Raw genomic sequence first — 24131 nt, forward strand, 5'->3', positions numbered from 1 at the left:
TGTGCCCTGGGACAAGTTCTCCAACTGCTGGGTTCTTAAGCTATTATCTATCAAAGACCAACTACGTACATACACCATCTAATTTTTACCGCATCCCCTATGCAGTACACATTATCATCATCGTCACATCTCACATGTGCAAAATAGTTCAGAGATGTTAAGCAACTCATTTAAATTTACAGTGCCACAAAGTAAAGAGCTGGGGTGTAAAACCAGGTTCGTCAGATTCTAAAGCCACGCCTCTTATCATTCTCTGCCACTTTCCTCCTATAAGATGAAAAATTGGTAGCTATGTTCCCCACACTCTTTTTTTAAAATAAAATCTTCTTTATAAAGAGTTCCCATTAGGTTGAGTCAAGAAACAGGGGTTACTTCAGGAACTGTTACAGTAATCATATAAAGCCCAGGTCAGAAGAGGCCTTTACAAAGGTCAATTTGTTCAACGTACCCTTGTACCTCAACCCTATTCAATTATCTGGAAACCTGAAGGACGGCAGCTAATTGATAGACAGAGATAAAACATCCATACATGTTTATGTGCACATATGGCCTGTTCCAAGCATGCCAAAGTATGTGCTAGGCAAGATCTCAGCATCTGGTTCATACTTATAGGACTGCATATTAAAGCCACATATTTTAAATAATTGTCACAAAGAAACATCTATGTGTGACTTTCTCAGTGTAGTCTCAGGAAAAGTGATTTTGAAATAAAACTTTGAATAATGAACCCAGACCTAAGCTATTTTCCACACAGAAGTCACACTTACTTACAGTGGAAAGAAACCACCTCACATGTAAACGGATAGGCCGGGGGAACTATAGCTAATGTCAACTTGCCTCCGGCTGCATGCTGCAGGCATCTCTTTGAAAATGGGGCTTTCATCAAATTTTCCCTCTTATCTTTTTTGTTTCATGTTGTCTTCAGAAAAACTTCTCATTTTTATTGTGATTTTTCTTGGTAGTGCTAGTATTGTTTAAATATAATAGAATGGGTGCCAAATATTTGATAATATGCCGCATTTGCAAAATGTACATCTGTTTAAATGTATTACGGAAAGGAGATGGAGGTTAGTGTTTCAGAATTAAAAGTTATATTTACCTATAACAGGTATTTATGTAATATAATAGCTACCACTTGCTATTTTGCCCCAGAATTCCTAACTCTTTAATTATGTTCAATAGCTGCAAGTTCTGTGATTTCTATGTACCACAGTGGCTGACACAGGAATATTACTATAATTAATACAAATGTTCTCAAATTCCTGAAAGATCTATAGCTATTTTAGAAACAATAGTAAATATAATTAATCATGGTAAAATTGATAGTGCTTATATACTAAGTTCTGTCAAACAGGTTATGGAGATAAATTATTACTTATGAAAAATGTTAAAAATGCAGGTATTTTCATTTATACAAATATATCTAATTATACATGGATGAAACCTGGTAAAAAATAAATATGTCCTATTCAAGTTATTTTATATTAATTTTGAGAGTACATTGCCCCGTAGTTCTGTATGAAACATTTGTTTTGTAGACATTTATCTCACACCCTTTCTTAACATTTGCTGCATCAAAATGTCAAATCTTTAAAGGAACACATAATTTGGGGGAAGGAAAATAAAAAATTGCTTTGCTTACATAATAAAGTAAAAATAAGTGTATACATCTCATAAAATGTTTTAAAGAAAAGAAGGTTTCAGATGATATTAGTCCAGGTAAAGGTCAAATGAATTAATATACATGAACAAAAAATTAGTTGTTGCTTTGTGATGGGTTTGTAAAACATCCTAAAATAAAGCTGATGGTCATGTCAGTTTTTAGCCATTATTGCCTATACATTAAATAATTCCATGCATTAGTATGAACTGAACAGACTTTACATTTTCTGTTAAAAGCCCATCTTCCACAACTATTTTTTTATAGAGGGCCAATTCTTCAGAAGACGAAACAATCTTAGCTAATAATTGACAATGCCTCCCAATAAAATGTCAAGCAATTATCCAGCGTTTGAATTTGCTGTCCTCCTGCTCCCAAGCTAGCAGGCGAGCTGGCCTGGCAGGGGACAAGTACAGACGATGGCGGCTGGCTCATCCTCTGCAGGACAGACTTCCCATTTTCTTTCCACAAGGAATGAATGAATTTGTTTCACCCACACTGTCTCTTGGGCCCAGTCTGTCTTTATGACCAACAGCACATATTTGAGGTGGATGACTCAGAATGCTGCGGTAGAGGAAACATAGGCTAACCAGTCCACACAGGAATGAGTGCAAAGTTTCACAGCATTTGCTTCTAACTGACAGTAACAACTAATAATATATTGAAATCCACACCTGAGGCAGTTTCTTTCCTTCCCTCTCTCTCATTCCTTTTTCCATTTCCCCACGGCTTCCCTTTTAATTGAGGGCCTCCTGTGTGAAGGTTGAAAACATGTGGCTGGAAGATAAACCACTCATCAGCCATCACCTCTGGGCTTGAACTGAACCGAGAGAGCCTGGGGAAGAGCTGCTGCAGAGGATTAAGTAGGGAAACACAGTAATAAAACACATGCGGTACTTCTAGAATAGCAAATGCATAGTAGTGTCACCAGTGGCTACTACCTACCAGGAAACCTGACATTTTGGAATTGAGAAGGTCTTCAGAGATCATCTAGCTGAGTTTTCTCAACTTACGAAAGAGGAAACTAGGGCCCAGAGAAGTTCAGAATCACAAAGTCAGTTAAAATACAGATTCAAGAATTCCACATTTAAATTCAGTGTTCTTCTAACCAAACAATGTGGTGATTACCTATCAATAACACCCCGACAATTTATCTATGATTAATGTTATGCTTTAACTTTTCTGCTTAAAAACACTACCTTTCAAATTTAGATTTGAAATTTGGTAAAAAGTCCTGGACAATTAGATGTTTTAAGAATTTCTAGGAATATGATAGTTTGTACAAGACTGCTCAAGTCTAAAGATAACAGCAAGTTTTGTATTTCTGAGCATGGTATATTGGCTAATTCATCTGAAAGAGAATATACTCTATTTTTCAGAAAAAGCAAATCCCGAAGTGGCACATGCTGTGAAGACAACCCTTTTAAGATGATTATCTAGTAAATAATCATGTAAATCTGACATGACTTATTGGCATTTAGTCTAAAGTTGTATTAAGGCCACGTGTTACCAAAGGCATCTCTTCAATGCATAATTTATAACATAACCTCAGTGACTACCGGAGACACCCAAGTAGAATCTGAATTAATATTGCAGAAATAGATCCTTGGAGGATTAGTTGACACTTAGCTAGGGTCACAAGGGCAACTGGATCAGTAGTTGCAGGTTATTCCTCACAGAGAACTTGCCAGATGACAAAATATATCCACCGTATTCCCGGAATTTAAAATAAACCTCTTCAAAATGTTTAGTTTGGATGTCCAGGCATGGAAGGGCCTATTGTTGCTTAGGACTTACACTGGGTCATATGTTTTTAAAAAGTACAAACTACTGGTGCCCAAAATAAGCTATCTACATAAACATTGAGGTGGGGAATGGACGAAGAACATCCAGGAAAGGCCAGGTGCAGTAGCTCATGCCTGTAATCCTAGCACTTTGGGAGGCTGAGGCAGGGGGATCACGAGGTCAGGAGATCAAGACCATCCTGGCTAACACGGTGAAACCCTGTCTCTACTAAGAATACAAAAATTAGCTGGGCATGGTGGTGTGCACCTATATTCCCAGCTACTTGGGAGGCTGACGCAGAAGAATTGCTTGAACCCAGGAGGCGGAGGTTGCAGTGAGCTCAGATCGTGCCATTGCACTACAGCCTGGCAATAGAACGAGACTCTATCTCAAAAAAAAAAAAAGAGGTGAGGCATAAGAAAAAGAGGAAGAAAAAAGGAAATATGGGAAATATGGAGGGAAAAAGGAAATAAAGAGATAAATAAGTAAAGAAGGGTAAAGAAAAGAGGGGTAGAGAGGAATGGAATGAAAATAAATAATGAATGAAAAATAAAGATAGGAATCACACGATGGGTAGAAAAAGAGATAAAGGGCACATGACAAGTGGGGAAAAACAGTTGTAATGATGGGGACCAAAGACCAGGGATGTGCACAGCTGTGACAGAGCAACAGTTTGTCCTGGGGCTTGACTAGAACAGAACCATAAATGGAGGGAGACTCAGAAAAGGAGTAGATGCATGTATCTATACTGGAATATTAACTCGCCCTGAAATATTGCTGTTGCCAATGGTTTTACCTTCATCCTTGATATTCCTTCTTCTTACTCTACAAAAACTCTGAGGAGCCTCTTCCAAACCTATGGCTTCAGCTCCAGAAATGTTGATGACCTTCAGACTATGGAAATTATTATTTCTAGTCTACAGTAGCATATTCAAACTCCCAGTGAACATCTCCACTTAATTTTAAAGGAGTATTGAACTTAAAATGTGCAAAGCTGGGATTGCTGGCAAGATGGCCAAATAGGAACAGCTCCGGTCTGCAGCTCCCAGCGAGATTAACGCAGAAGGTGGGTGATTTCTGCATTTCCAACTGAGGTACACGATTCATCAAATTGGGACTGGCTGGACAGTGGGTGCAGCCCATGGAGGGTGAGCCGAAGCAGGGTTGGGTGTCATCTCACCTGGGAAGTGCAAGGGGTCGGGGAATTTCTTCCCCTACCCAAGGGAAGCCATGAGGGACTGAGCCTGAGGAACCCTGCACTCCAGCTCAGATATTGCACTTTTCCCATGGTCTTCACAACCCATAGACCAGGAGATCCCCTCCGGCGCCTAACCCCACCAGGGCCCTGGGTTTCAAGCACAAAACAAGATGGCTGTTTGGGCAGACACCGAACTAGCTCCAGGAGTTTTTTTTTTTTCCCATACCCCAGTGGCTCCTGGAATGCCAGTGAGACAGAATCGTTCACTCCTCTGGAAAGGGGTGCTGAAACCAGGGAACCAAGTGGTCTGGCTCGGTGGGGCCCACCCTCATGGAGCCCAGAAAACTTAGATCCATTCGCTTGAAATTCTTGCAGCCAGCACAGCAGTAGTCTGAGATTGACCTGGGATGCCCCAGCTTGGTGGGGGGCGGCGGTTGGGGCGGGGGGGCACCTGCCATTGCTGAGGCTTGAGTAGGCAGTTTTCCCCTCATAGTATAAACAAAGCCACAAAGAAGTTCGAACTGGGTGGAGTCCACTGCAGCTCAGCAAGGCCACTGTGGTCAGACTGCCAGATTTCTCCTTCCTGAGCAGGGCATCTCTGAAAAAAAGGCAGCAGCCCCAGTCAGAGACTTGTAGATAAAACCCCCACCTCCCTGGGACAAAGCACCTGGGGGAAAGGGCAGCTGTGGGCGCAGCTTCAGCAGACTTAAACGTCCCTACCTGGCAGCTCTGAAGAGAACAGCAGTTCTACCAGCACAGTGTTCAAGCTCTGATAAGGGACAGAGTGCCTCCTCAAGTGGGTCCCTGACCCCTGTGTATACTGACTAGGAGACACCTCCCAGTAGGGGCCGACAGACACCTCATACAGGAGAGCTCTGAGTGGCATCTGGTGGTTGCCCCTCTGGTATGAAGCTTCCAGAGGAAGGAACAGGCAGCAATCTTTGCTGGTCTGCTGTCTCCGCTGGTGATACCCAGGCAAACAAGGTCTGGAGCGGACCTCCAGAAAACTACAGACCTGCAGCAGAGGGGCCAGACTGTTAGAAGGAAAACTAACAAACAGAAAGGAATAGCACATCCACTCAAAGACCCCATCTGAAGGTCACCAACATCAAAGACCAAAGGTAGATAAATCCATAAAGATGGGGAGAAACCAGCGCAAAAAGCCTGAAAATTCCAAAACCAGAACACCTCTTCTCCTCCAAAGGATCATAATTCCTCGCCAGCAAGGGAACAAAACTGATTGGAGAATGAGTTGACGAATTGACAGAAGCAGGCTTCACAAGGTCGGTAATAACAAACTCCTCCGAGCTAAAGGAGCATGCTCTAACCCAATGCAAGGAAGCTAAGAACCTTGAGAAAAGGTTAGACAAATTGCTAACCAGAATAATCAGTTTAGAGAAGAACATAAATGACCTGATAGAGCTGAAAAACACAGCACAAGAACTTTGTGAAGCATACACAAGTATCAACAGCTGAATCGATCAAGCAGAAAAAAGGATGTCAGAGACTGAAGATCAACTTAATGAAATAAAGTGAGAAGACAAGATGAGAGAAAAAAAGAATAAAAAGGAACTAACAAAGCCTCCAAGAAATATGGGACTATGTGAAAAGACCAAATCTACGTCTGATTGGTGTACCTGAAAGTGACGAGGAGAATGGAACCAAGTTGGAAAACCCTCTTGAGGATATATCCAGGAGAAATTCCCCAATCTAGCAGGATAGGCTAACATTCAACTTCAGGAAATACAGAGAACACCACAAAGATACTCCTCGAGAACAGCAACCCCAAGACATAATCGTCAGACTCACCAAAGCTGAAATGAAGGAAAAAATGTTAAGGGCAGCCAGAGAGAAAGGTCAGATTACTCACAAGGGAAGCCCCTCAGACTAACAGTAAATATCTCTGCAGAAACCCTACAAGTCAGAAGAGAGTGGGGCCCAATAGTCAACATTCTTAAAGAACAGAATTTTCAACCCAGAATTTCATATCCCGCCAAACTAAGCTTCATAGTGAAGGAGAAATAAAATCCATTACAGACAAGCAAATGCTGAGAGATTTTGTCACCACCAAGCCTGCCTTACAAGAGCTCCTGAAGGAAGCACTAAACATGAAAAGGAACAACCGGTACCAGCCACTGCAAAAACATACCACATTGTAAAGACCATCAACGCTATGAAGAAATTATATCAACTAATGGGCAAAATAACCAGCTGTCATCAAAATGACAGGATCAAATTCACATATAACAATAATAACCTTAAATGTAAATGGGCCAAATGCCCCAATTAAAAGACACAGACTGGCAAATTGGATAAAGAGTCAAGACCCATCAGTATGCTGTATTCAGGAGACCCATCTCATGTGCAAAGATGCACACAGGCTCAAAATAAATGGATGGAGAATATTTACCAAGCAAACGGAAAGCAAAAAAAATTAGGAGTTACAGTCCTAGTCTCTGATAAAACAGACTTTAAACCAACAAAGATCAAAAGAGACAAATAAGGACATTACATAATGGTAAAGGGATCAATGCAACAAGAAGAGCTAACTATCCTAAATATATATGCCCCCAACACAGGAGCACCCAGATTCATAAAAAGCAAGTTCTTAGAGACTTACAAAGAGACTTAGATTCCCACATAATAATAGTGGGAGAATTTAACACCCCACTGTCAGTATTAGACAGATCAATGAGACAGAAAATTAACAAGGATATTCAGGACTTGAACTCAGCTCTGGAAAAAGTGGACCTAAGAGACATCCATGGAACTCTCCACCCCAAATCAACAGAATATACATTCTTCTCTTCACCTCATCACACTTATTTTAAAATTGACCACAAAATTTGAAGTAAAACTCTCCTCAGCAAATTCAAAAGAACGGAAATCATAACAAACAGTCTCTCAGACCACAGTGCAATCACATTAGAACTCGGGATTAAGAAACTCTATCAAATCAGCACAACTACATGGAAACTGAACAACCTGCTCCTGAATGACTACTGGGTAAATAATGAAATGAAGGCAGAAATAAAGATATTCTTTGAAACCAATGAGAATGAAGACACAACGTACCAGAATCTCTGGGACACATTTAAAGCAGTGTGTAGTGGAAAATTTATAGCACTAAAGGCCCACAAGAGAAAGCAGGAAAGATCGAAAATTGATACCCTAACATCAAAATGAAAAGAACTAGAGAAGCAACAACAAACAAATTCAAAAACTAGCAGAAGATAAGAGACAACTAAGATCAGAGCAGAACTGAAGGACATACAGACACGAAAAACTCTTCAAAAAATCAAAAAATCAATAAATCCAAGAACTGGTTTTCTGAAAAGATCAACAAAATAGCTAGACCACTAGCCAGACTAATAAAGAAGAAAAGAAAGAAGATCAAATAGATGTGTAATAAAAAAAGATACAGGGGATATCACCACTGATCCCACAGAAATACAAATTACCATCAGAGAATACTATAAACACCTCTATGCAAATAAACTAGAAAATCTAGAAGAAATGAATAAATTCCTGGACACATACACCCTCCCAAGTCTAAACCAGGAAGAAATCAAATCCCTGAACAGACTGATAACAAGTTCTGAAATTGAGGCAGTAATTAATAGCCTACCAATAAAAAAGGTCCAGGACCAGATGGATTCACAGCTGAATTTTACCAGAGGTACAAAGAGGAGCTGGTACCATTCCTTCTCAAACTATTCCAAACAACAGAAAAAGAGAGAATCCTCCCTAACTCATTTTATGAGGCCAACATCATCCTGATATCAAAACCTGGCAGAGACACAACAAAAAAAGAAAATTTCAGGTCAATATCCCTGATGAACTTTGATGTGAAAATCCTCAATAAAATACTGGCAAACCAAATCCAGCATCACATTAAAAAGCTTATCCACCACAATGAAGTCAGTTTCATCCCTGGGATGCAAGGCTGGTTCAACATACACAAATCAATAAACATAATCCATCACATAAACAGAACCAATGACAAAAACCACATGATTATCTCAATAGATGCAGAAAAGGTCTTTGACAAAATTCAACAGCCCTCCATGCTAAAAACTCTGAATAAGCTAGGTATCAGTGGAACATACCCCAAAATAATAAGAGCTATTTATGACAAACCCACAGCCAATATCATAGTGAATGGGCAAAAGTTGGAAGCATTCCCTTTAAAAACTGGCACAAAACAAGGATGTCCTCTCTCACTCACTCCTATTCAACATAGTATTGGAAGTTCTGGCCAGAGCAATCAGGCAAGAGAAAGAAATAAAGGGTATTCGATAGGAAGAGAGGAAGTCAAATTATCTCTTTGCAGAAGACATGATTGTGTATTTAGAAAACCCCATCGTTTCAGCCCCTAATCTCCTTAAGCTGATAAGCAACTTCAGCAAAGTCTCAGGATACAAAATCAACACAAAAATAACAGGCATTCCTATACACCAATAACAGACAAACAGAGAGCCAAATCATGAGTGAACTCCCATTCACAATTGCTATAGAGAGAATAAAATACCTAGGAATACAATTTACAAGGGATGTGAAGGACCTCTTCAAGGAGAACTACAAACCACTGCTCAAGGAAATAAGAGAGGACACAAACAACTGGAAAAACATTCTATGCTCATGGACAGGAAGAATTAAGACTGTGAAAATGGCCAGACTGCCCAAAGTAATTTATAAATTCAATGCTATCTCCATCAAACTACCATTGACGTTCTTCACAGAATTGGAAAAAACTACTTTAACTTCATATGGAACCAAAAAAGAGCCCACATAGCCAAGACAATCTAAGTAAAAAGAACAAAACTGGAGGCATCATGCTACCTGACTTTAAACTATACTACAAGGCTACAGTAACCAAAACAGCATGGTACTGGTATCAAAACGGATATATAGACCAATGGAACAGAACATAGGCCTCAGAAATAACACCACACATCTACAACCATCTGATCTTTGCCAAACCTGACAAAAACAAGCAATGGGGAAAAGATTCCCTATTTAATAAATGGTGTTGGAAATAGCTAGCCATATGCAGAAAACTGAAACTGGACCCCTTCCTTGCACCTTATACAAAAATCAACTCAAGATGGATTAAAGACTTAAACATAAGACCTAAAACCACAAAAATCCTAGAAGAAAACCTAGGCAATACCATTCAGAGCACAGGCATGGACAAAGATTTCGTGTCTAAAACACCAAAAGCAATGGCAACAAATGCCAAAATTGACAAATGAGATCTAATTCAACTAAAGAGCTTCCGCACAGCAAAAGAAACTATCATCAGAGTGGACAGCCTAAGAATGGGAGAAAATTTTTGCAATCTATCCATCTGACAAAGGGCTAATATCCAGAACCTACAAAGAACTTAAATTTACAAGAAAAAAAAAAAAACAACCCCATCAAAAAGTGGGCAAAGGATATGAACAGACACTTCTCAAAAGAAGACATTTATGCAGCCAACCAACATATAAAAAAATGCTCATCATCACCGGTCGTTAGAGAAATGCAAATGAAAACCACAATGAGATACCATATTATGCCAGTTAGAATAGTGATCATTAAAAGTCAGGAAGGCCGGGCATGGTGGCTCATGCCTGTAATCCCAGCACTTTGGGAGGCCAAGGCAGGCGGATCACAAGATTGGGAGTTTGAGACCAGCTTGACCAATATGGAGAAACCCTGTCTCTACTAAAAATACAAAAATTAGCCAGGCTTGGTGGCATGCACCTGTAATTCCAGCTACTGAGGAGGCCGAGTCAGGATAATTGCTTGAACCTGGGAGGCAGAGGTTGTGGTGAGCTGAGATCATGCCATTGCACTCCAGCCTGGGCAAAAAGAGCAAACAACTCCATCTCAAAAAAAAAAAAAAAAAAAGAAGAAAGAAAGAAAAAAGTCAGGAAACAACAGATGCTTGAGAATATGTAGAGAAACAGGAACACTTTTACACTGTTGGTGGGAGTGTAAATTAGTTCAACCACTGTGGAAGACGGTGTGGCGATTCCTCAAGGACCTAGAACTACAAATACCATTTGATCCAACAATCCCATTACTGGGTATATACCCAAAGGATTATAAATCATTCTACCATAAAGATACATGTATACGTATGTTTATTGTGGCACTATTCGCAATAGCAAAGACTTGGAACCAACCTAAATGTCCATCAATTGATAAAGAAAATAGACTGGATAAAGAAAATGTGGCACATATGCACCATGGAATACTATGCAGCCATAAAAAAGGATGAGTTCATGTCCTTTGCAGGGACATGGATGAAGCTGGAAACCATCATTCTCAGCAAACTATCACAAGTAGAGAAAAGCAAACACTGCATGTTCTCATTCACATGTGGGAATTGAACAATGACAATGCATGGACACAGGGAGGGGAACATCACACCCTGGGGCCTGTTGGGGGGTAGGGCGGTAAGGGAGGGATAGCATTAGGAGAAATACCTAATATAGGTGATGGGATGATGGGTATGGCAAACCACCATGGCACGTGTATACCTATGTAACAAAACTGCTCATTCTGCACATGTACCTCAGAACTTAAAGTATAATAAAGAAAAAGAAAAAAAATGTGCAAAGCTGAACTCTCCATTTTTACTGCCCCCACCCCATTTTCTAGTTCCTATGTTCCACATTTTGGTGAACAGAAATATCTCCACTAACTTGCCCAAACCAGGAACTATTCTAAGTTCTTTCTATATTGTCCCTTCTCTCTCCAAATGGCTACTAAAATTTAACTCTTAACTGTTTCTAAAGTTGTTCTTCCTCTTCATTCTACTGGTCTTCCTGATTTGAGCTCTCTCCCCTTCTCACTGTGTCCAATCCTAACGTTAGAGTTATATTCCTAAAAATTAGACCATGTTACCACCTACTCAAAGGCCATCTCAGGCCCAAGGTCAACCTCCTTCCATGAGCAGATCAAAGTTTCTAGTCTTCACTCTGCCAACCTCTCCACCTTTACCTTCTCCCATCCATGAACTCACTCTCACTGCATGACTACAACTGTTTTGAAACAACACAGAAAAGGACAAGATCCACATATTCCCTCAATTTGGGAAACTTTATGCCATCAATTCTTAGTATCTGTATTTTTGTATTGATTTTTACATAAATCGAAGATTTTATTATTAAGCAAGTTTTTGCTTGTTTCCACAAAACAAGACACTGCATAGTTTTCAAGTATGGGAGGTGAGGATCACTTATTATGGCTATATCTGTTTTTCTCTCCCCCAGACTATCCTTTGGCTCTTGTAACACGCAACTTTGTTTGTTTGTTTGTTTTTGGAGACAGGGTTTTGCCCTGTTGCCCAGGCTGGAGTGCCATGGAGTGATCATAGCTCAAAGTGATCCTCCCATCTCAGCCTCACCAGTAGCTGAGACTACAGGTGTGTGCCACCACGCCCAACAAATTTTTGTATTTATTGTAGAGACAGGGTTTTGTCATGTTGTCCAGGCTGGTCTTGAACTGCTGGGCTAAAGTGATCAAATGATTCACCTGCCTCCACCTCCCAAAGTGCGGGGATTACAGGCATGAGCCACGGTGCCCAGCCACACCACTTGCTCTGTGATTTGTTCTAATACGAGCTGCTCCTGCGCTGCATTTTTCTGTCGGGCTGTTCTTGCGGGTTCTCTTTCTCATGGATGTTGTGCTGATTACCTTCCCTAGCACGGTGCCTACATATAATACAGGCCCCATAAAATCTGTCATCATCATCATCCTCACTATAATAAAAAGTAAAGTCTTCTCATATCTTTGTGATTACCAAATGTCTTAGTATGTTGGAAATCAGTACTAAACATTTCCTGGTGAATAAGTGGCTTCTAAGATTTTGCAGAGCTTTATCTGCCACTGTGTGGGAAGACACAGGATGCTTATGTTATTCTGGCATGATATGCTTTGCATATTCACACAGAATCATAGCCATTTACTCTAAATTTTTGTCCCATAACCTTCCATGCCACATGATGAAAAATGTTAACAATCACAGAGTCACAGATGTGTCTGGGTTATCAAAGCCAGTTCAGTAACTGAGTATTTTCGCACACACAAAACATTCCAGCAAACAATGGGATATAACTGTATCTTTGGCAACAGCTAGGAGCTCACCTTTTCTTCATTACCAACACAACTCCAAGAAATATAATAACGAACAGCAAGATGCCCGCAATGACTCCAGCAATTTTAACTGTATGGTCTGTCTGTTTCTCGGGTTCTGGGACTGGTTTCGGAGTGGCAGCTCCTGAAGATGAAAGGAAATGAAAAAGGAGACAGTAGGTAAGAGAGAATAAAGATGTCACATTTTAAAAAATTTCGCTGCATTTAACAGAGTAATAAGACTTATCAGAGCCAGCAGACAGACAAGCTTTGATTTTTTAAACAGCTTTCATATGCACTGAAAGGAGCATAATTGTTCACATTGTTCTTCAATATTTTACTAAACCATAACACAAGCTGGATAGCACACCCATGCCTGACCCTTTTCTAAAAGACTCTTCTCAAACATTTTTTTTTTTTAGAAAAATATTATTTTATTATCTCTATTGGCTCCTGCTCTTTCTGCCATTTAAAAACTTACTAACACCACAATAGCTATCCCTAAGCCTTTATCCAAATTTGATTTGCTGGAACATTTTCCTCAATTATTTTTCATAAACGAAGCAGTAATTCCATAACATATTAGTCCAAACACCTGGAAAACTGAGATAAGCTCATTTACCATGCATTTTTACCAGCAATTGTTTTTTAACACAATAGAGTATTTTCCCCCTGCCTTTGGAAATCTAAATCTAGGTCACATCTGGTAGGCAAAAGACTCCTTCTAAGCAATTTATTCACAAAGTGGAAGCGGCTGATGATCACACCACTGGCACCCACATTTAAAATCTGTTTAAATGAGATAACCAGGGTCTTACAGTGGTGGTGGCTGTCTTAGCTCCCCTTTCTCATGTCTAAAACGTGAGACATGTTTGTCCTGTTCACTGTATAATGTAATGGAATGTCAAATCCATGTCTGATGAAATATACGTTTCCTCTGCTAAGTGCATTCAGGATGAAAAATATTAGGAATGTAATGTTGAATTCCCTAAAAAGACTCCTTTTTAAAAGGGCCTGTACTTTTAAAATCAGAATGTGATGATGCTCTGAGTCACACCACCCTTACTAGGTGACAGGTCATTCCGAATGGAGGAACTTTATGTCCAAATTTTCCTCCTTAGAATATTCTTTTTGTGTTGGTAAAAATGTAATTAAATTGGAGTGTTTGGAAACCAGCTCTTCCCACTCTGTCATGAGGTTTTCCACTCCTGCGTCACCCGACTCATGAAAACCTTAGCTGTCACTGTGTCTGAGCCCTTGTGCAGGGCAGACCAAGACCAGGAGGACAAACTCCAAAATGAGTCATCACTGAGAAAGAGGGAGTGCCAGATATCACCTTCCATCTGTTTTTTTGTGTCCTCTGGGAACATGTAAATGATGTTTCTTTCCAAAGTTATTCCTTGTGAGATTTTATACATGAGGCCCTGCATTCTGAACATGGCTGTAGTCATTAGACTGACTCCAGGAAGTGAGTCAAGGTCAGGGAAGAAGCAAGTTGGAAGATCATCAGTGTTTCCATGACGAAGCATATTCCAATCATTTGAGAGCCGCAACAGCAGCAGCCACGATGCAAAAACATACCTTATGAAATAAAAACCCTTCTGAAGAAGCCTCTACAGGTCAATTTTATTTCTGACAATGTCAAGAATAAGTCCTGCTATTTTGTTTCAATGAATATCCCTCAAACTAGTTGTCCAGTTAAATCTTTAAGGTATTAATGTTAATTATCCTTTATGGTAATTACATCTGAAATACATCACTCCAATATTCTATTGGAACATATCACCAGGTGGTTGACTGGGAGGAAATTGTCACATTAAACAAATTGCTAAGAAAACCTAAAGATAAAATGTGTATGTGGATAAACAAAATGTTTTTAAGTTAAAAAAGCAATCCATACAAAAAGAAGTAACATTTGAAATTCACAAAACTGAAAAAAGTCTGTTTTTCCATTTTGATTGTGTGTCCAATTAAAACAAATTTTTAAAATAAAATCAAATTGGTTTTATTCTTCCAAATGTTGACATACTGGAAGCTATTCCATTTATCTCACTAGTTACAGATAGCTGGCTCTCCATGTATATTTCCTAAATAGATGAGTTAAGGTAAGTTTTGTAACTAAGTTATGTCAGTAAATGCAACACTTGGGAAAAAATGTTTAGAAAAACTTATTTAGCTTAAGACATTTTAATATAAAAATAGCACACATGTAATGCATACATTGTGAACACTCAGTAGAGGAGGGTCTGGCTCTGTGGGAACTGATGAATGACTCTATTCTGCTTTGGGCCAAGGAGGGGTGGTTACCTGCAGCCTTTCATCCCCTTTAGGAAGCAGCATGCACATTGCTATGCAGCCTATGGAAGCTCAGTATTATCATTTCTTTTAACTCATTTCACATTGCAGGTCAAGGGAATGAAATGTTCTATCTTGGCCTGACACAGTTGCAACGTGATGATGGTAGCAACCATGCTAAATGGGACAGTGACTCAGAAAAGGTGGGAGGGCTGCCTGGGACTGACCATCCGGTTGAGTCGGGTGTTTGGATGTAGGACTCTGCAGAAGCATCAGTGTAAACACAAACAGCCCTCGGATAACCTGATGGGTGGGTGTCACTGACTCCAGGCCCCTTGCCCAGGAAGTTCCTGCTTTCCTGCCTGTGCCCTGTCCCTCTATCCCTGCCTGAAATGAACATCTTTAGGCTCTCCTTAAATAGGATGCTCCTCTCTCCTCTTTTATTGCTTTGGGGACATGTGGTTCTGGTTATGATCTGTCAGCAGGCCTTGGACAGGGGATATTTTTGACAGAGCATGGTTGCAACTGATGGTTGTTTATTTTTCCTCACCCAAATCTATGAATTTAACAGTATAAATTCTAAACTGCTTGGCAAAAGAGTTGTTTTCATTCTATTTCCCCCTCGGTCTTGTTATTTTCTTGCCAGGTTTCTCATGGTATAAACTTTTCTTTTTTTTTTGTATAAATTTTAATTGCTTATTAAAAGGCATTTTCTCTTCTTGTGTGTATTCTGTTAGGACAGCAGTGTGCATTTAGTTCCTTTTGAAGAGAATAAACTTGCATGTGTCCATTTATCAGTGGATATTATCTAGGCCTGATACTGTATCATATTCATTACACTGGTGAATAAGCTAAATATTACAGGGAGATTAAGAGACTGCTAAAATCATAGAGCATAATCCTCACAGATGCCCACTCTACTGACTCCTAGTGATTTAACGCTGGTTATTATTTTTATAATGGCCAAGAAAATGAAAAAGAGTGGTATTCCAGTCAAATTGCATTAAGATTTCAGTTATAACATCTAGTATGTTAAAAAAAAAAAAAAAAAAAAAAACTCAAAAGAAATAGAATGATTATCCAATGCAGTATTTAGCTGGTTTTCAACTTGGCAGAAAACAATCTGCTTTGGCCCAGTGTTCAACGTTAAATAACAGCAGCAAGCCAGGCCGAGAACACGATGCACTCAGCCACTGGCTTGAGGTCTGGGCCCAATTTTGACTACTGAACTGGCTGCACAAATTTTCCCAGAAGATCCAAGGGTACAAGCCTGGAAGGCCATGAAGGCTGTCAGTGATGCCCAGAGCTACTGACCATGCTGCCCACAGCACGGGCTGGTTTCACCCGGAGTGAACGAGAAGCCTTCCCAAAGGGAGGGGAGTGGCAGGGTTAGGAAGGGCCACAGGGACAGCTCGGCTGCAGAACTTTGCATGGTGGTGACTAGTACGAGGTTGACCTTGAATGTGGAGGAAAAAAATCCAGCAATATTCTTCATTTATTCAACAAGCGTTTATTGAGTAGCTAACTGCTTGCCAAGCACTGTTTAAGGAATACAGTGGTGAGCAGACGGACAAAACAAAAACTTCTGACCTCATGGAACTTAAATCCTTGTGGGGAAGACAGGCACCAAGGTAAACCAATATTGTAGGCAGTGTCTGGCCAGGCTAGCTGTAGAGAAAAATCAAGGGGAGTGGGCTGGGGGGTGAAGGCAAGGCAGCTGTTAGGATGGGTGATTGGAGAAGGAATTACTGAGAAAATAACATTCGAGCAGAGACCTGAAAGAGGAAAGGGAGTGGGAGAGTGACATCTAGGGAGGAAGAAAAGGGAAAAGGTGCAAACAAGACTGAAATACTGAGTGTGACTGGAGTGCGGTGAACTGCGGAGAAGGTGAAGCATAATTTTAGGGTGGGGACACCTCCTTAGATAGCTGGAAGGACTCTCTCTGCTTGAGAAGCCTTGGGAGGATTCTGAGCAGAGGAGGAACTTGATCTGGCTTATATTCAACAACACTATCCCGGCAGCCATGTGTACTGCAGGCTGTAGCGTGCCACGGTGGAGACGGACCTCAGTTATGAGGCTATTACGAAGATGCAGGGAAGACACTCAGGGCTTGCAGTGAGAAGGTAGCAGTGCAGGTGGCAAGATGCCGTCAAAGTCGAGACACGCTGTGATGGTCCAGCCATCAGTTTTGCCGATGAACTGGATGTCGACTGTGTTAGGGTAACAACCAGATTTCTGGCAGGAGTCACTGGAGAGACGCAGCTGCTACTAACTGACAGGGCGAGAACTGCAGGAGGAGCAGGTTTGGAGGGGGTGGGTAGGCAGACCAAGAGTTTAGTTTTGGACCAATGACGTTTGAGATATTTGACATCCAAAAGAGATAGCAAGTAGGCAGTTGGATGGATATACAGGGGAGAGACCTGGGTGTGGAACATAAATTTGTAGAACATAAATCTGTCATAAAAAAGATGGTGATGACAGTCCTGAGTCGGCCGGGGGACACTTAGGAAGTGAACAAGGGAAACAACGGCGGGTCACGTGGAGGCGGATGTCCAGGTGAATACAGACACAGGGAGCATCCGCACGGAGCAGCCAGAGAGGAAGAAAGGGATCACAAAACAGTCTTTTTCTTTTCTTAAGATGGGAAAAATGACAGCATCTCTGAATGTGAATGCTAACGATACCATAGAGAGGGCAAGTTGATGATGCGGGAGGGAAAGGAGCTGCTTGATGGAGGGAAGCCCTTGCAGAGGCGGGAGGTGGGACCAGAGCGCAGAATCAGGAGGGCTGATGTTTCACCCAGAGGAACGGCGGAAAGCCACGCACGCAGCAATGCATAGGCTCTTGGCAGAGCAGATGTGCTGGTCTGAGAGCGGAGCATTTGAAAGGTCTCTTTTGATGGCTTCATTTTCCCAGGGAAAAAGGAACCAAGAAGATGAGGGGAGACTGAGGACCAGGACGGAGGTGTGAGAAATCTCAGGCCAAAAAGTGTTGAAGTTGTCTAGAAGAGGGAAGGGAGGGATGTCCCAGGCTGGGCATGGGTGGGATCTGCTGGTAGCCAACCAGGAGTTCTAAGGACACAGAAGACAGGGTTGGAAGGGGGCTAAGGCATGAGAGAGAAGGGAAAGGTGGGCCAGTGAGAGCAATCCTGATGGCCTCGAGCCAACAGTGAGGGTGGGAAGTGGGGCTGTGGCTGTATCCAAGAGCATGCAGAGCCCTGGGCCATCTCTTCACTCCTCCTAGTTAGGATGAAGAAGGGGAAGAGGAGGAAAAAAAAAGGTAGGGGGTGATCCCTACCTTTTACATTGGGGAGGGGAGTGACCAGTGTTCAGATCAGAGATACAGAAGCATCCCTGTGACACTCAGACGTTCCCTCTAAATATAAGGGATGCAGCTGTGAACGTAGGCTAGCACTGTCCCGTTCATATGTGTAGCTAATGTTAGCTTCCACAGGCTCCGAATTAGCAGCCCCTTATTTAGTACGTTTTGTGCTCAAGGTACTGGAACAAGGCTCTGCAGGGGAATCAGAGTTGAGTATGTGCCTCTTCCTTCAGGGAATTGACCACAGTAAATAAGGCAAGAAGCCTTAAGTGTCACAGATGAGCTACACAGTCCAGCTGGGGAAGAGTGGAGGGGTTGAGGGAGGGCTCCTTGTCAGAGGCTGCAATAATGAAGGGGCAGGAAGGACCGGGAAGGTTTCAACGCTGGGTGGGAAGAGTGCCTCATAAGACAGAACAAAGGGGCCTCTGGAGTCACATACTAGCTTCAAGGGCAGGGTCTAGAGCAGGGGCTGGGGGTGATTGGGAAGAGGATTTGGAACTGAGGCTTTATGGTGGGATGGGTGTTGCTCACTGGGTAAGATAGCCCAGACTAAATTTAATAAATAAGGAGCCACAGAAAATAACAGGGCAGTACCTTGAGAACAATTGGGCAGCAATACACAGGCTCACTGAAGAAGGGAAGGGAAGGAAGTCGGGGAGCCATGGGAAGGCTACTGCCCCACCCAGACCTGGAGCCTCCCCTGCCTGAACTGCAAGCGTGGCTGGAACGAGTAGGACACAAGAGACTCACAGAGGCACAGTCAGCTGTGTACAGGTGACAACACCCACAATGGCTCTGGGACTACATGGCCGGCTGGGGCTGTGTGTTGGGTTCAATATCTGAATTGAACCTGAGCAACAAACTACCCCATTCACACCACATGCGAAAGGTTTCAGTGGCAAACCAAATACCACAAAGCCACTCTTGGTATTTGGGGGAGAAAGAAAGAAAAAAGGGGCTAAGGACAGTAACAATGGGAACTGCTGAAAAGAAAAGCTGAGGAGGCTGAAAAACCTTAAGAGATGAGACAGGGAGAAGAGCTAAAAGTAGAAAATAAAATGGAAGCAGTGGAAATATGTAAAAATATTGTTCCTTCAAGCGCGTTTCAAGGAGCACTGGTCCCAAAAGATAATCTAAAATTTAAATTCAGTACTCCGTCACTTTGTGCTAGCATTTTAATGACTTTTATGGAATACTGTATTTTAATTAATTTTCCTTTTGTGTGTGTGTGAACCTATGCAGAGGTAAATTTCTATACTTTTTCTTAAAAACAGCAACATCCTTGTTTTAAAGATCATTGTAAGACAGTTCATTCAGGTCGTGTTGCCCAGAGAATTAAAATCCTTTGCAGTCTTGTTTACTTTTTTTTCAGCTGTTCCTTCTTCACATTATACGTAATCACAAAACACCTCCTAGATTTTTCATTTAAATTACATATCATTGTTTTTCTTCCTGGGAATGTGAAGTCAATCACTATTCCTGGAATCATCTACACTCACATTTTGTGTATTCTTTGTAAACTGATTATGCTTTTGAATTTATAACTCTTCTTCTGTCCCTAATTTCCAGTGTAGGGCAAACAGAGCATATACAATGTACAAGTAATAATCAGAAACATAATTTTTCATATAAAACTGAGATACTGGATTGTTTGATATATATCTTCTCTAAAAAAATCAATCTTTTTTTTATTTTTGTTCTAATTTCATGACAGTTACTGCTCTTTATTTATTGACATGGCTGATGCCCTGTGGAGAAGATGATCTATCAAAGCCTTATCACTTATCATCTGGACACTAAAAGTCCAAGAGAATTATTACTGCTCTTACTATTTTGATGAAATAGTTTTATTTTTTCCATTTGAATTTCTCAAATCATTATCAAGTAATAAAATAGGGAAACAAATTGTCAATAATAAGTTATCAACTGTGTGCAACTTTCACATAAAGTGAATAATCAAAAAAGGAAGTGGGGGTGGCTGCTTCCGAAACAGATGATTCTTGAAGATGATGTAGTTCAGAATGGAAGTTTCCAACCATTTGCTTGAAACTAAACTTTGAAGGCATTAAAATGGAAACCTACTGTCTCTCAAAATTTCTTCCAGATTTGTATTTTAGGTGGTGGTCTAAACCTCGTGTTTACCTCTTAACATTTTTTCCTGTGGGAGAAAGGATCACCACAGCTTCCTACACAAAGTAGTTGTTTGCAAAAACCCCTTAGAGCTTTTCCTGCTGTCTGAAATTTGTCATTCACCATCTCATCAAAAAGTAAGTATACCTAGTCTATTCTGTATGCTTTCTAGAAGTATCAGTATTTCTGAGGCTCAAAAAATGTAGAGCCTAGCAAATTCCATGAGATGTATGACATGACTTTCACAGGGCCTAAGAACTACACACACAAAAGATGGCCTTTTAGAATTGTGATGAGGACTCACAGGGTCTTAGGAGAGAGTGGAAGTCATGTACTCTCCAGACTCTTATTTAGTAAACACACAGTATTTCTTCAAACAATAAATGGCTTTAATAAATATGGCTTATATTTATTGTGGCGTTCTGTTTAATATATTCTAAAACAGAGGGTCTCCAATTACAGGAAGTTTAAAACTCAGGCTGGGCGAAGAATCATTTGGAGAGCTTTGAAACATGCAGATGTCTGGGTTCCCCATGGATTCTGGATCAAAGGTCTGAGGTAGGACCCAGGAATCTATGTAACACCTTTGGGGATTCCCTACACAACATGGAGAAAAACCCAACTCTAGAACCATGGCTCCAAAGTATGAGTGGGGAAGTTTTTCAGACTATGGCAAAATGAGAAAAAAATGTAATTGTGTTGTTATACTTAAAACATCTCCTAATATAATAATATCTTACTTTCTCAGCGATCCAATTTCCATCATTCATTGCACTATTTGAAAAGATCCTTTTATACAATGAAGAGGCAAACGTGGTGGAATCAAATCCTAATTTATGACTAGCCCCAGTATGTAGAGATTGGAAGACACTCTGAATTATAAAGGAATTTAAAGTATATTGATCAACTGCCTGGGTGCTACTAAATACGATAGGAAGGAAGGAGGCTAATCTTTTTGAAGACCTACTTTATATGCTGGGTAACTTATATAATTTTTATTTAATATTATACCATGAAGTATAATTAATATCAGTTTACAAATGAGGAAACTGAAGCAACAGAAGCCATCAAGATAAACAGCTTGTCCTAAGTCAGTGAAAGAGAAGGAATGGTGCTATACTCTGAACCCAGGGTGTCTGACTGTGAAGCCGAGTCCTATCTCATTGCACTACAGCATCCCCCAATATAATACAGAAAACTCGAGTGATTATTGCTCATGCTATGGAATACAAGACTCAAGTTAAAAGTGATCTTGGTCAGCTGTAAACAGGAGGGCCTAACAAAAGAATGAAAAAGGAAAGTACAGAACAATGCAATAAGGAACTAATAATTCGGAAAGAAAAACAAGAGGAGAAAGGATTCTTTCCTGGCCAAAGTGCAGAAAAGAAAGATCTGGTAATATGATCAATACAATTCTGAAATGTACGAGAGTAATGGCATGCACATAATCCTGGAGCATGATATACTAGTCATCATGTGGATGAGGAAAAGGAATCAAAGAAAAGAAACACAAATGATCGACGAAGTAAAAAAGAAGGACTACGAAGAAGGAGAAAAGGAACTAGGGTCATTTATCTAATGCAGGAGAAGGCAAGCAGGTGCCCTGCCATCGGAGCTTCCCAAGAGTAAAGATCATTTCTTACCACCTTTGCTGTCTAGTGATTAACAGTCTCTTTACACGGTGGGCACTTGACAAGTCTTTATTGAACAGATATTGTAAAAGACACAGGAAGCATTTGTAAAGAGAACAATAACCATGAGTGGTCTGTGTATAGATGGAGAAAAATATTTTTGAACACATAAATGTAAAAGCAGGAGTTCAAGTTTGTACAGAGAAAGGCTGAGAGGCTTTCCCCTGTCTATGCACAATGTAGTCAGTATTCAGTAAAAGAGCAAGTAAACGAATTTTGGTTGTATTCAGTCCATAAAACTGGAATAAATTACAAAGGAGGTTTATTCCGCCCTTGGGTTAAAGAATAGTCATCTGACACTAGAGAGGTCAGTTATTACTGTCCTTCCCAATCTCTAACAAGTCTAAAAATGCTACATATTTTTTTCTTTATTCTCACTGCCATCTATTTCTCGTCTGGATTTTTATACCTGACTCCCAAGTAGACACCTTTGCCAGTGTCTTTGACATAGTGCAGCCATATGGATCTTCCTAAATCATAGCTCCAGTCAAGTCACTCTTTCATTTAAAAAAACAAAATCAAATCCAAGAGCTTCTAAATGGTTATTTCAAAAGGCCTTCCATGAGCTAACTCCAACCCCCTTTCCTAATATTATGCCACCCTTCTTTCTGAAATACACCAAACAGAAATGCCCAATTTCCCCAAACCCTCAATATCTCCCTTCCCAAGGCCTTTGTTCCTGCTGCATAAGGGCTTTCCCTACTCAATCTGTGTAGGTTCAAATCCTATCCATCTTCAAAGGCCACAAATTCCAACTACTGCTCCTAATTGCTTTGCAGAAAAGTATTCTCTCTCCTGCTGAACTCCTAGAGCACCTTGCTTCTCCCCTCTTGCACAGAACTTAACTATTTTCAAACTCGAGTTCAGTTATTTTGGTAAATCTTTATGTCATACACTAAACATAAATTCCTTGAGACAAAAGTAGTCTTACTCATCTTTCTGGCCCTCACATGAACTGGCTCATATCTTATCATGTGTCCACAGTGCATGTGAGAGCATGTTTGCTGAATCAAAGATCTCTCATGGTAAAGCTCACTTTAATTTTCCTGTCTTTCTCATTTGTACTCTTTTTTTTTTTTTTTTCTATTTAAAGTCCTCAGACATTGGGCAATGGGCATGATGGGAAATAAAAAGAAGGAAAAAGTAGAAGTGAAAAGTAAAGACAACAAGAAATCTTATTTCATGGTCTTTCCTCCACAGATTTCCAGTATTTAGAGAGGGGTTTATAAAGAAGAGAGGCATCTTTGGCTGCCTTTGGATGATCTTACATGAGCAAAAAGACAACACGCTAAGAAGGAAGATGTTTGAACATGAGCTCCACTGAGGATGCCAAGAGATGGCCAGGAAGAAAAGAAGGGTTTTTCTTAGTATGGTGATGACAGATGAAAGTCTACTGTGGTTTGAATGTCCTCTGCAAAATTCATGTTGCGAATTTTGTTGCCATTTTAACAGTCAATATTAAGAGGTGGAGCCCTTAAGAGATGATTAAGTCATGAGGTCAGAGTTCTCATGAATGGATTAATGTCATTATTGTGGAAGTGGGTTTCTGATAAAATGATGAGTTTGGTCTGATTTCTCCTCTCTGTCTCTCTTGCTTGCTTCTGCCTTCTGTCATGAGATGACCCTACCAGATACCAGCACAATGCTCTTGGATTGCCCAGCCTCCAGAACCATGAGTCAAATAAACTTTTATTGTTTATAAATGACCTGATTTGTGGTATTCTGTTACAGCTGCAGAAAACAGACTAAGACAAAATCCTTACCAGAAAATTTGCTGGCCAAACTTTCATCAATGATAAAAAGAGACTAACAGAAAGCAAGAACACGGAAATAAATACCAGTGGCAAAATGTTATATCTTCAGCACTCAATGCTGTGAAATATATATCCATCAATGACTAGAACGTTAACTAGGTACATAACAG

The 24131-nt window shown here is 40.5% G+C and overlaps 1 protein-coding gene across 10 annotated transcripts in view; it reads right to left on the reverse strand.

Annotated features, from left to right (window-relative positions):
• Positions 1-24131, reverse strand: part of PTPRM (protein tyrosine phosphatase receptor type M) — an 844030-nt gene that overhangs the window by 249430 nt on the left and 570469 nt on the right. For all 10 annotated transcript variants that reach the window (XM_009252252.4, XM_054537539.2, XM_054537541.2 and 7 more), the window contains 1 exon segment: positions 12783-12915. In XM_009252252.4, coding sequence (XP_009250527.2) covers positions 12783-12915 — 133 coding nt within the window.

Source organism: Pongo abelii, chromosome 17 (assembly GCF_028885655.2).
Source record: "Pongo abelii isolate AG06213 chromosome 17, NHGRI_mPonAbe1-v2.0_pri, whole genome shotgun sequence".
In the NCBI taxonomy this organism is placed as follows: Eukaryota; Metazoa; Chordata; class Mammalia; order Primates; family Hominidae; genus Pongo; species Pongo abelii.